Source organism: Oryza brachyantha, chromosome 3 (genome assembly GCF_000231095.2).
Source record: "Oryza brachyantha chromosome 3, ObraRS2, whole genome shotgun sequence".
Taxonomy (NCBI): domain Eukaryota; kingdom Viridiplantae; phylum Streptophyta; class Magnoliopsida; order Poales; family Poaceae; genus Oryza; species Oryza brachyantha.
In genome coordinates this window covers 4,620,559-4,634,167 of record NC_023165.2, presented here as the reverse complement: position 1 = coordinate 4,634,167, position 13,609 = coordinate 4,620,559, and the positions used below count along the sequence as shown (strand labels likewise).

The following is a 13,609-nucleotide window of genomic DNA, read 5'->3' as shown; positions in this document are numbered from 1 at the left end:
ACTACATAGCAAACTATTAACCGTACATCATGCATCATACTCTTAGAGTATCCCAACAGCTAATCTATCTCATCCTCTATTGTAAAAATAGATAATCAAGACTACAAATTGAGATTCAACAGAACGATCATCCTATCATCTATTTTTAGATGATCATCCAAATGAAAAAAATAGATGACCAAATTTAGATAAGCTGTGGGGATGCTCTTTTAATCTTGAGACTATGTCTAAAAGGACACAACGTGTAGAGGACGACACATATATTTTGTATTTTGATCGAGAGGACGACATGTATAATAAGAGCACCAATCTCCTGTCCTCGCGGGGGGTGACGATGATGATGCGGCGCCACGAGGGTCAGCGTCGTCATGACGATGATGCTGCGCCGGACACAAAGGTACTGCGCAGTTGAGAGGAACGTGCACCGCGTCTTCTCCGCGGGGAGGTTGGAATTTGGAAAGTGGGTACAACGAGGACGCCCACCACCCCCACACGCCCGCGCAGCCACTCGGCCACGGGCGCGTCCCGGTTTCCGTCAGCGAGGCTGCGAGGCCGGGAGAAAACGCACGGAATTTCTTATTTATATTTTGTAATTAGACAATTTATAAAAATATATTTTTTTATTTTAAACAATTGCAAATTTATACACCCAGCGTCCAGCTAATGAGTTATCATATAAAATGTCCACAAGCTACACGTTAAATCTGATATACTACCTCTGTTTATATTGTAAGATTTTTTAGCTTGCACTAAATTCATCAGTTGATGAATGTATATAATTTATATATATGTCTAGATTCATTAGCATCCATATGAATCTAGACAATACTAGAAAGTCTTACATTGTAAAACAGAGAGAGTAGCAAAGTTCCTTGGTCCCTTGTGGACGGAGGTACAATGACGCTCGTAACTTTTATTCAAAGCAGATGACTGCTAGAAAATTACAAGATAAGTGCACACTAGAGGGAGGAGGCTAAGGTTGGAAAACAAGCTTGGGCTCGGGCTCGGCTTAGCTCGGTAGCTAAACGAGTCAAGCCCGAGCCGCCTCCATGGCTCGGTTCCGAATTGAGCCGAGCCCAAGCCAACTCATGAGCCACTCGTTTGGCTTGTCAAGCCGTTTAAAATATGGTTTAGGCCACCTGGCCCACTAACTGGCCCATCTAAAATAGTAAACCCTAGGTACTCCTGGCTGTCTCTCTGTATCGCAGGCACTCACGTGAGTACGCATCATCAGCTCGTTGCATCGGCCTGGATTTGGATTCGAGGGGCGAGGCCGAGGGTGAGGAGTCGAGAGGAGGAAGGAGACGGCGAGAAAAGGGCATGGTTGGCGTCGGCGACTCGGCGGCTTGGCGCGACCGCCCGCCGCGGCATGGCCCACGGGGACGCCTCCCTCCCCTGCGCCGCCGCCCCCCTGCGCGTCGGCCCTCAACCCCGAGCAAGCCAGCTCAAGCTTTTAAACGAGCCAAGCCGAGCCGAGCTAGCTTTTTTGCTCGTTTCCCCAACCGAGCTGAGCTGAGCTAAGCCTCCTCGGGACTGAGCTTTCATGAGTCGGCTCGGCTTGTTTCTAGCCTTAGAGGAGGTCAATCATTATATAGGCAACTCACTTGACACTCACTGCCTGTGTGTTTTATCCATATAGATAGTGCTCCACCTAAAAAAACTAGCCAGCCGGCCATGTGAGGTACAATGGCGCTCGTAACTTTTATTCAAAGCAGATGACTGCCTACGAAATTGCAAGATAAGTGCACACTAGATGGAGGAGGCCAATCATCATACAAGCGAGTGTGTTTTATCCATATAGACAGTGCTCCACGTAAAAAAATAGCCAGCCGGCCATGGGAGGGAGGGCTAGAATTTTTTTTGCAGGCGGCTCAATTAACTCTTTTTAGAGGAACGTTCTATCATGTATTTTTTAGAAAGTATGAATATACACATTTAAATTTATATGGTGTTTAAATGGCAAGTATATATATTTATACATAGACATATTTATATATAATATTATTTTTTGCATAGATATATAGATATATTTAGGGTTTATATGTGTAGCATTATACATATAGTTTTCTAAGTACAGTACTAAAATATACCTATTGGTACATTTACAAATATGTACATCAATGCTAAATATATCTACGTGTATAATGCTACATATATTTATATGTATATATATATATATCCTAACAATAATCCTATACAGATGTATGTATATGTGTAAATTTAAGTGTATATCAAGCACGCTTAACCTCGTGGTTCTCTTGTAATAAGCTTCAAGGAAAGAAGTTACAACTTATTGGTATGAGTATTGTATTAAATCCTATTAAGCCTTGGATTAGGATTTTACAATATCTATACTTACCATATAAATTTAAATATATAGATATTTTCGAAAAATATAGGATAAAACATTACGCTAGAGGGCATGGCCCGGCTGTAAAATTACTAGGCCCGCCTTCTCACACGACAGACCGACCAGTTTCGTAGGTGGCCCCATTACCGTGTGCGATAGGGAGAGAAATAAGAGAACTTATCCGGCGTGGAAAACGTAATAATAGATAAGTACATAATTAATTAGTTATTAATTATTAAAAAAATATGAAATAGACTAATATGATTTTTAAAACAACTTTTATATAGAATTTTTTTTAAAAAAATACATCGTTTAGCAATTCGGGAAGCGTGCGCGCGAAAAAGAGAGGAATAAAATATCTTATCTGGCTGCCAAACTGGGCCTAAGGGGTAAAATGCCTAGGCAGTGAACGTTAATGGGCCGCCTACAAAATGGTATGTTCCCTCCTCTCTAGACTGCAGAACACACTTGTAAATTTACAGGCAACCTGGTACTAGCGGGACCTGTAGGAGGTCGTCTGCAAAAGTTAGGAGCACCATGGCCGCATGTCTACCGGGGATTAAGGGGTGTTTGTCCATCGGATTTAGCGTCTAGCTGATGAATTGTTTATGTGTGTTAGGGGTACATATTTATAATTATTCTAACAAAATTTATTTTTATATTTTTAAATTAAATAATATGTAAATAAAAAGAATCAAACGAAACGGCACAGTGATGGCCTAATAATGGGCCTCCCCTCCCCTGTGCGGCGAGAAATCACGAGCGCATCGCAGGCGGCAGACCCAGGCCAACGGGGACGTTCCGCGATCCGCTCGTTCCCGTGGATTCTTTGGTGTGGCGCTCATCATTTTGCTCCCAAAGGCCAGAAACTTGGGCATATCCGTGGCCCAGTATGTGTGTGTGCGCGCTGGGCCGTTCCACACGCCGCTGGCCGCTGGGCACGCCTGCCTCTGCGCTGGGAGCAAACTGGAACACTTATCAAAGTATATTACTGACTTTTTTTACCATCCTTAAAAATATCTCAAGTATCAAGAATTTTAGTATAAATTTTTAGTATCTCAAGGTACAATGTACCAAGGTACTATACTTTTTACACTCAAAAGAGTAGTATCTCGATGTATTTTTTTAAGGATGATAAAAAAACTCATATTATTGACATGGATTCAGGCCGTCGACTTCAAAGTAGAATGGACGCCATGAACTCCGAAACACAGTTGTTGATTAGCCCCTCACTTTGGTATAATCCCTTTGCAGTTGAGCGCTGGTATTCAAGAAGTGCTTGCATTGGCACTTTGGCAGCTACTCGCTTTCACTTAACGCGCGCCTAGCCAAAAACCATCCACATCCAACGCACAAATAATGCCTCATCTCGTGCACCTTGCAGTGTCTCCCGCCGGCTCCGCCGCCCGTGCCCGCGTGCTTCCAACATTACCTGCACAACTGCATAGTGCCCTATACTGTATCACTGCATGTGGCGACTCGATCGGTCGAGCCGTCAGCCGCGGCGAGATGAGATCGACACGAGGGCACAAGAGCTGTGGGGGGGCCTCGGCCTCCTCGCGTCGCGCGCTGCGCCCTCTTTTGGGCTTTTTGGCCGTGATCCAACAGCGCCCCCGGCCGGCCGCGGTAGCGCGACGTGCGACCGGTGAAGTGTATGCGTGGGCTCGAGAGAGGAGCAGGACGTGGAGGATAAAGCTTGAGCTGCTGCTGCCAGGAGTCGTATCTGCTAGGGCAAGTAGGCAGCCAGGGCGATGTGTACTCTGTCAAAAAAAACAAATTTTTCGGTTTCTGTGTTTAACTTTTGATCATCCGTTTTATTAGAAAAATTTTCAGTAAATTAAAAAAAAATTAGTCACACATAAAGTACTATTTATAATTTATCATCTAATAAAAACAAAAATATCAATTATAAAAGAATTTAAATAAGACGAAGAGTTAAAAATTAAAGATAAAAATTGAAAAATTGATTTATTTTGAGAAGAGGAATTAAGTACGTACGCGGCACGCACGACGCCGGCCCGGTGCATGGCCCCATCTTATCGCGTGCAGGAATCCTTCAATACCATTGCGAGGAAGAGGGGGGCCCGCTCTACTAGGGGGAGAGAAGAGAACAGGGAACCTTACCTTGTAGGCACCAAATCGCACCCCTGGTCCCGTCCAAAATCCCCTATCCCTCTCCCTCTCCTTTTTTCTTGGTTTTCTCCCCATGTATTCTTTTGCCAATTGCCACCCCCTTGTCTTGTCCATCCAATCTACGCATCGTTGAATCGTTTGCAGGATCTTACCGCAATACCGCCACTGTTTTTACGACGCGGAGAAAGAGCAAACGTACATGTTTCTGCAATCTGCATGCTGGGTTCAACACAACAAAATTTCAAGTTTACTGTAGCAAGACCCTTTGTAACGCTGCTTGCCATGTGCTAGGACTTATCTGCCGTAACAGCAGTCAGCAGATGATCCATGTCTTCTTGTTGCCACTGCTGGTGTGATCCCCTTCATAGATAACCTAGCACTGTATTTTCACTTCTATTTATGTTTATAAAACAAAATTTTAATTTTTAGTCTTAAGTTTGAAGGGTTTTTTCATAGTTTATTTTCTAATCACTTTTAGATCGTAAAAAACACATATATAAAAAATTTATTTATAAATTATCTTTTGTCTGCAAATAGACCACCAAACAATTACTACTAGGTGTGCAAGCTCTTGTGTGTATGTGTAATATGTTTTGACACTGACTGATTGATGCGGATGCTATGGGGCTCACAAAAGTTGGCGTTATGTGGCAATTGGCTGAAACTGTGTTACGGAGCACGACCTCGGCTGGACTCGCTTAATTGGCCTGTTCGTTCATTAGCAACTACTAGTAGCAAAGAGCTAGGCTAATTGCATACATAAAATATACTTTATCACTTGTGGATAAGAATATGGAGACTGGATGACAGGATGAGCCAATGCCAATACTTGGGCGACTATTATCTATCCATCAGCATTGATTATTGCCCACAAACTTAAAGGCTTTTGGTTTGGCCATCTAACAACACCACACCAACCGTATCAAAAGCTAGGCATCACCCAGATCATCACGTTAACTCCCCCCACATCAAGGCCCGGCCCCCCACCACAACACACACACACCCACTCTCTCACACACGCGCATCATTAAGCTTAGGCATCCCAAAACAGTGTCAAAATTGCACATCTCGTTTGACAATAATCTCATGCACAGGTACTAATGATATGTTTCACGCAGCAAAAAGTAGCAACTTTTGGTAAGGTTGCAGCATGGGCATCTCCCAGCAACAAGAGCAACAGTGGACAGCTAGTGATCAGGTTGGTACGCGTGGCGGCCTGTGATTTCTCTGGGGCGTAGGCTGCGGTTTAGATGGCAAGGTCAACCTCCTTATCGGCGATATAAATGGCGATAAGATGGCCATGCATGTCGTTGACAACGATTTACAATGGATTAGCTGCTACTGCTACTGCTACTAAGGAGGCGTTTAACCGTAGAAAATGACGGTGATTTCGATCTCGCAGCAGTAAGAAAATCCACTGCGGCTAATTGACAGATGAAGAGACAAGACGGCAAGCCGGGACAAGGGGGAAGAAGAAGCAAACGAACGAACCCGTGCGCCGTCCCGAACGCTCGCCGTGTGTGTCGCGAGGAGGCCCACGGGCATCCGTCCATCAAACAAAACCATCACCAAATCGGCAAGTGAACAAAAAAATTGTATGCAGAAGGCACTTCAGTAGAGTAGTTTTTTTTCCCAATAGAGTAACAGGTAGGTAAAAATCGAGCACTAATGCTACAGTACACTCTCGGTCATGGCAGGTCGCGCCGAAATATTTTCTAGGCATGAGAGAGGGAGGGTAAAAATGCAGTAAAATTCGACGCGGTAAAACGAAAAGGGTAGCGGATCAGGCTAGCAGGCGTGCGTGTCCACCTACCAAGCCGCACGTACCGTAGCAGCAGCGGTGGTTTTTTTTTTCTTTTTTTCTTCTTCTTTTTGACTCGTCGATGCCGCGGCTACGCGCACGCGCGGCGCGGGGCGGTGGATTAGAACCGGACGAGCGCGCGGCGGAGCACCTGGGCGAGGAGGCTGGGGGCGCTGAGGTGGGGGAGGTGGCCCTCCGTCTGCAGGAACTCGACGGTGGTGCGGCCGCCGAGGTTGGCCTTGAGGTAGGCAGCGACGGAGGCCGGGACGGAGACGTCGCGGGTGGTCTGGACGACGACGCAGGGGGAGCGCACCATGCCGAGGACGCCGCGGAGGTCGGTCTTGAAGACGGTCTGGCAGACGTGGAGGGAGATGTCCGGGCGCATGTTGAAGAGGGTGCGGCTGAACTCCTGCACCGCCGCCGGCACGTCCGCGCCCACCGCCAGCGGCGCGTACCCCGTCGCCCATGCCGAGTAGTTCGCCCCCATCGCGTCGAACACCTGCTGTATCTCCTCCAGCTCGAACCCTCCGTGGTAGTCGCTGTCGTTCAAGAACCTGCGGATATGTTGGTGCTCCCGATCACTTCCTTTAGATTTTATCTGCTCGCGAATTGAGTCGCGACGAGAGGAAAAAATAAATTGAATCTTGGATGGGCTATGAATACGATCGTACCGGGGCGAGGCGCCGATGAGGATGAGCTTGGCGAAGAGCTCGGGGCGACGGATGGAGGCGAGGATGCCGATCATGGCGGAGACGGAGTGGCCGACGAAGGCGCAGCGAGGGATGCGGAGGGCGTTGAGGATGGCGAGCAGGTCGTCGACGTAGGCGTCGAGGTTGTCGTAGCGGCGGAAGTCGAAGTGGTCCGGGTTGACGCTGCCGGCGCAGACGAGGTCGTAGAGCACGACGCGGTGGTCGCGGGTGAGGTACGGCAGCACGCGGCTCCACGCCGACTGGTCCGTCCCGAAGCCGTGCGACAGCACCACCACCCGCTCGCCGCTGCCCACCACCCGCACGTTCAGGATCTGCAGCAGCTTCGCCCCGCTCGGCGCCGCCGACCCGCTCCCTCCCCCTCCCCCGACCATCTTCTTCTCCGAGCTGGACGACGACGGCGACGCCGGCGCCGACGACCCCCCGCCGCCGCCGCCGCTGCTGCCACTGCTCGGGCTACTGGGCGGATGCGTCGATCGCAGCATCACACCGGCACGGCGGATTCGCAAGCTGTGGCGTGCTGCCCTTATATACCACCACTGGCCATGGCCGATGGTCTTGACTTCTTGGCTTGTTCACTCGTTTCTTCTCTCTCCCTCTCTCTCTCTCTCTTTCTTGCTTTGATCTCTCTTCCTCTCTCTCTGCTTTATTAGACTGGTGGATTGGGATTGCAGAGAAGGTGGTGTGTGAAATTGCGATTGCTTGAGTTAGGGGGGCTTTCAGTTTTGTCTTGATGCCCAATTATCCAAGCCACAGCAGATAAAAAGGAGATGCACTTGTAATTCTCCATAGCTTTTTCAGAGAAGTTTTTTTTTAATAATTGTATTGTATTTATTATTGGTTTTTGTCCTTTTTTGTGACTGCCCATTTGCCCAATCCCTGCCAGAGATGCCAGTGCAATATTAGTTCGGCGTTTTGACTTTGGACCAGCTGAGAATGTCATTGTTAGTGTCTGTACTGTAGTGTTTGATTAACTGCGTGAGAGGAATATTGTTCAGCAATGTTGTGGAGTAGGCAAGGGTTGTTTAGAGCATATAATATTTGAGAGAATTTCTCGTGAGCTCTCATGCTATCCCTTTCTAATTTTGTCTTATTCTTTACCTGTCCCAAGTTTTGAAGGGGTGATTCTTTTATATTTGTAAACTAAAAATAATTTATAAATAAAAAATTTATATACGTATTTTTAGAGCATCTCCATCAGAACCTTATATATGCACCTAAAACTTATTTTGGGGAAATTAGTCTAAAAATCAACTCCAACAGTGCTCAACATTTGCTTTAAATTTTATCCAGGGGCAGATTTAACAGGGGCAGCAGGGCTCGAGCCCCCGCTATCCCGTTGAAGCTATTGGAGCCCCACGAAGATCCCCATAAAATTTTATAGGAAAGATCAATAGAAAGGGGGCCTAAATCTTTATCTAGCTTTTTGAGACCCCCTAATCTCGCTAGCTAGATCTGTCATTGATTTTACCTTGTTTCTATTACTAACCCAAAACGAGCCAGATTTAGAGGTCTTTTCGGTGTTTTCAATCACTCCCACTGTTAAAAATAGGAAGGTCGTTAGAGCTGGAGAAGATTTAGTGGAAGAATTATTTTGGGACAACTCTCACTATGACATTTAGGACTTGAGTTTTGGCTCTCTCTCAGTTGGAGATACACTTAGCGATCTAAAATCAAGACTGAAAATAAATTAGCGATCTAAAATCAAGACTGAAAAATAAACATAATGAAAAAACTTTAAAACCACTTAAAATTTAAGATTAAAAATTTGAATTATAAGCAGAAGCATAACTGAAAAGATGGGTCGTTTGTTTGGCCCTCTTAACTTATTTCGTTAGTCTAATCATACAACCAGGTACCGAAATTTTCTCAAGAAACCAGGTACCGAAATGAGTAGTGCCGCTGCCAGTACGCTAAATCGCTAACAGTCTGATCTGACCATCCGGGCGAATCGCAACTAACATGCTATTCTGACAGTTATTATCAGCTTCATGTCGTACAATCTGGTACAATCATACAATTCTTTACTAAAGTAGTACTCCTAATTGCATGTTCTCTAGAATCTCGTTTGGTACACTAGTATCCAAGGCTATACTTGCAATTAAGCATGCCGAGTGGTTTTGGGCTAGTATGGAACCAAAAGATTTCACCTCAATTCACTCGAATTCACTAGGAAACAAGATGATTTTTCCTATAGATTTCGGGGAAAAAAATAATTCTCGACCAGTGCGCTATGCTTGTCAAAGCCACGTAAAATAGAAAAAGCACGGTTTACCAAAACCAGTTGCTTTATTGTGCCGCTAACGCGCGGCCTAGACTTGCTGTTCATTGGACGAGACTTGAACCCGTTGCAGTTCATTGGGTGAAAGTTCCATGGATCAGACACCCAATCCTCAAAGATCCTATATTGGTTGGTGGATGATTCAGTAGATTCTTGAGGCCACAAATTTACATTTATTTTTCAATTCTATGAAAAACCAACACTACTTCAATGCACGCAATCCATATGCCGATTGTTCTGTGGATCTATCTGTAGGATCAAAACATAAGAATTAGGCCTATTATAGGAGACGTGAATGTTAGGATTACCAAATACCATATCTTTTTTGAATAAAAACTCTCTAGATGTTTTCGGTATAATCGCTCTTTTGCATCCATTCTAACCGTTTAGATCTTGTTAGTCTGATCGTCTACAGATAAAGAAAACAATCTTGACGATAACCTCGAAACCCAATGAAACTCTCGAAGAAGTATCAGCTTTATTTCATCGAGACTATCTACAAAGTCCATACAAAGCACTTCTCTCTCAACTTTCAACTAAAATTCGAACCACAATCTATGCTTTGAGGCCTATACAATCTCTCTATTTACACCCTTATTTGGCTGCACAAAATCACGAATGTAATAGAAAGCACTTCTAATTCCTTAGAAAATCCTCTTATACAAGTTTCCAACTTATCTCTAACACAACTTTTCTGATCTTGAACTTTATCTGAGTCGAACTCCTCCTATACACATTCAACTCCTCTCATATGGCCATATTGAACACTCACCTCCACTTGTATTATTCTCTAACTTTAGTATCTGACGTGACCTTTTTAATCATCTAGACCTCAACTTATCCTAAGCCTAGTCCGGATCCATCACCGATGATACTCCCAAATTAAGCCTCAAGACACAACTACATATGAATAAACAAAGAAAACATATCCGATAATCCGAGTACAAGTTCTTCCACAACTTAACTCAAATTAGTATTATATCTTACACATATAAAACACCTAGAAGCTTTATCCATCAAGAATCCAATGAAAAACATAAAATAACCCAAAACCAAAACCACTCTAGACAACCCGGGCTGATCACTACTATACATCCGGTCTGATTGGAGATCCATCGTCGCTCTGATTAGGTTGCTATTCACCGTACATGAAAGTCATCGAACCAATTCTTAATCAAACATGCCAATTGTTCATCACTTGTATTTAAATTAAGACAATGATTTCACACTATTCACGCCTGGCACTAACGGATTCAAGGTCTTGCTAAAATATTTAGGAGTTTTGCTTGCTTTTGCATTAACAAATTGTTGTGGTTCACCCATTATCTAATCGAATTTAAAATGACAAAATTGTTGTGGTGCATTAACAAAGTCTCCTTTTTGAAACACATGAATTTTATACATCTTCCTAAAAATTCATCTATTCCATAAGCTGCATAAAAGGATCCTGTGTTATGTGGCACTTGCACGAGAAAAAAAATAGAGAAGATCCAATAGTCAATTATTATACGGAGTACACTGTACGCATTAGAGCCAACAGATACCCGTGTAAAATACGAACTCGATCGTGGTCCATTACTCCATCGCACACCGAGTAAACGAAAAAAAAAAAATAGAGAAAGAAGCAGCCTGTGGCGACGGCTACGGATAAGAGAACTCACGAGCTTGTCCTGGTCATAACCCACGTGAAACCATTGGCACGTCGCCGTCGACCGATAGGAGCTACCAGTACTTATAATCTTATATTTAAAATTTTAATATTAATTTAAAGTTAATTTTAGAGTTTCGATAAAAGTTTATTTCTCAGTCTTGATTTTTTACGTCGCTAAGAATATATACATATAACAATTTCATTCATAAATGAAATATCGTATATTTTTTTCGTGAAAACAATCCAACGATATCCCAGCTTACGCGAGAGCTAATAGCAACAGCAACGCTGGATCGCACCTCCGCAGCTTCATCCAATCCTTGAATCCATCCGAAGATAAGCCAAAAAAAATATAGTGTTTCTGTGATCCAAACGCAGGCCTCTCTCTGATCGATCATCGTCTGTCTCGGCGTGTTGCTAGCGTGCTGACGCTCTCCAAGCTTTACCTAGCTAATGTAAGTATTTATGCTGCTACCTTCCAAACCCCAAACAAGGTGGCTCTTTTTGTTTTTCAGTGTTGAGAAACAATAATATATAGGGCAAATTGCTCGTCAATCGTCGGTGCTAGCAACCAAAACTGCGCTATCGTCATCACGAGATGGCCGGACTGGTCGACAATTCGCAATTTCGTTTTGTTGGGAGTGGTTTGATTGAGTTCCTGTTTGGATCTTGTATTCACATCGTCCAAATTTGTCCCTTCCCCGTATTATGGGCTCTGAACTTAATCATGATATTAAGAAATTGAGATTTGCTTCAGTCCAACAAAAAGTACCTCGAGTTACTAGTATTTCGCGGTACCAAATCATTTCTGATCGTTGGATATAACCATGCACATCCTACTCAGCTAGATCTAACGGTGAAAAATGATTTGGCACCTCGAGGTAGTACTTTTTTGTTGGACTGTAAAATTGCTCTAAAAAATTTCATGGTCCTTTAAATATATATACAACTTTTTTAATGTAAAATTTGGTGTCTACCGATACTTTAAAGGTGTATCAAATTACGATATTAACATTTCTTAACTTTTTTAATAAGGATTATTTTGTTTCTATGCTTTCTAATGACCATAAGATCAATCTCTACTGTTATTGTCTTGTCCGGTGAGGTTAGGGTTAGGGAATTTTTACCAGTTATGTGCAAAGATTAGACCATACCATATGCCAAAGCATTTTTTGTGTGTGTGGATTTACAGCCCCAGCCACACGGCGTGGCGACCGAATCGATCGTGAGGAAAGGGGGAAAGATCCCGGGGCGAGGGCATTGCACAACGCTTGCTCGTGCTCCACATATGTCGTATCCCTCCTCCCCCCGGGCCCTACAGCCTTCTTATCTACACATGTCTACTGAAAGCTATATATCCATGGATGGATCAATCCTGCATTCCTGTTTCGTTTTCTCAAGGATAGATCAAAGATTGGCTTCGATCTGTCTGCAGAGAGTTGCAGGCATCAATCTTCTTTGAGCTTGTAATTTGGGCTCCTTGGGGTTGTGGGTGGCAAGCATCTTTTTTTTTTTTTTGACTTTTCCTTTGAGAGAACAGTACTCTTACTTCTGACATGGTTGGCTGATGTTATAATACTTATGTCAAACTTAATTTTAGGGTATTAGAAAGATTGTTTGTGAACGAAGTACTCCATTAGTTTCTACATACTTGTCACTAGACACTATTTGCATTCAACATTTAAACAAATTTATTTTAGCAACGTATTCATAAATATTTTAAAATGCAACATATTGTTGAAGTATACTGTGATCATGTAATTTCTGTTCAACAAAATATGATAAACTTATAAAGTATTAATGATCGTTGAAACAACTCTGGTTTAGTTGATGGACAGGACACTGGGGACACATTGGTTTGAGTTAGACGAGGTTTATGCAGTGCACTAACTGTTTGACACTGAATCATTCAGGGTTCTTTTGTAAGCACATGATTTGTAGGGAACATGGAAATTGTGTTCGTGCAACATTTTCACTACAAACAGTACCAGAGTACCACTAAATTATGTTATAATTTTTACTTTTTAAATAGGATTTTGCCCACCACAAAAATTAAGAGGCTAAATGGTTAATGAGTTAAATGACAAGTGAATGTGGCGACCCTACCAGCCTTGCATTATCTGAAGGAAAATTCTGTTGAAAGCAACTGGACACCACCGAACAATCCTATGTGAACCATTTTAAAGATGGAACCTATATGTCGGCTATCTAGTAGCTCTGGCTTGAGCAAAAAAGTTGTTTATCTTTTTCTTTGAAGACAAGCTGTTTTTTCTTTAAAGAGGAGTATTCACAAAGAGTTGTTTTCTAAAACCTTCAAAACCATTTATTTCTGCTCTGACATCTATATTTTCCGGTGACTAATGTGTCTAGAAATAAGAAAAAATGGCATTTTTTCCGACAATAGAAATCAACCCATCCTCTACATTCAGATTCAGGACATATCCAGCCAATCAATAACTAGACGATGATCGTCCGATACTCAGTTAAGCTTATCAACAGTATGATTGTAAAAACAAGTTAGAATAATTGAGAATTTCTTGTATCTTTACAGAGTCTCTAGTAGTGATGGTAGTGAATCTATTCCCCTTATATTTTTGTATTTGTATAATTTACCCCATTGTATTTTTATAATTTACCCCCTTAACTTCGTAATATTAAAAACCAATCAAATCCAGATGGATATCCA

The 13,609-nt window shown here is 43.1% G+C and overlaps 1 protein-coding gene across 1 annotated transcript; it reads right to left on the bottom strand.

Moving 5' to 3' along the window:
• Nucleotides 1–6,076: 6,076 nt before the first annotated feature.
• Nucleotides 6,077–7,726, bottom strand: LOC102710101 (strigolactone esterase D14). The gene is made up of 2 exons (XM_006649525.3): nt 6,956–7,726; nt 6,077–6,838 (listed from the first exon to the last, which is right to left on the bottom strand). The coding sequence occupies exons 1-2, from the start codon at nt 7,474–7,476 to the stop codon at nt 6,406–6,408; spliced, it is 954 nt and encodes a 317-aa protein (XP_006649588.1). The 5' UTR covers nt 7,477–7,726; the 3' UTR covers nt 6,077–6,405.
• Between the last annotated feature and the right edge of the window lie 5,883 nt (nt 7,727–13,609).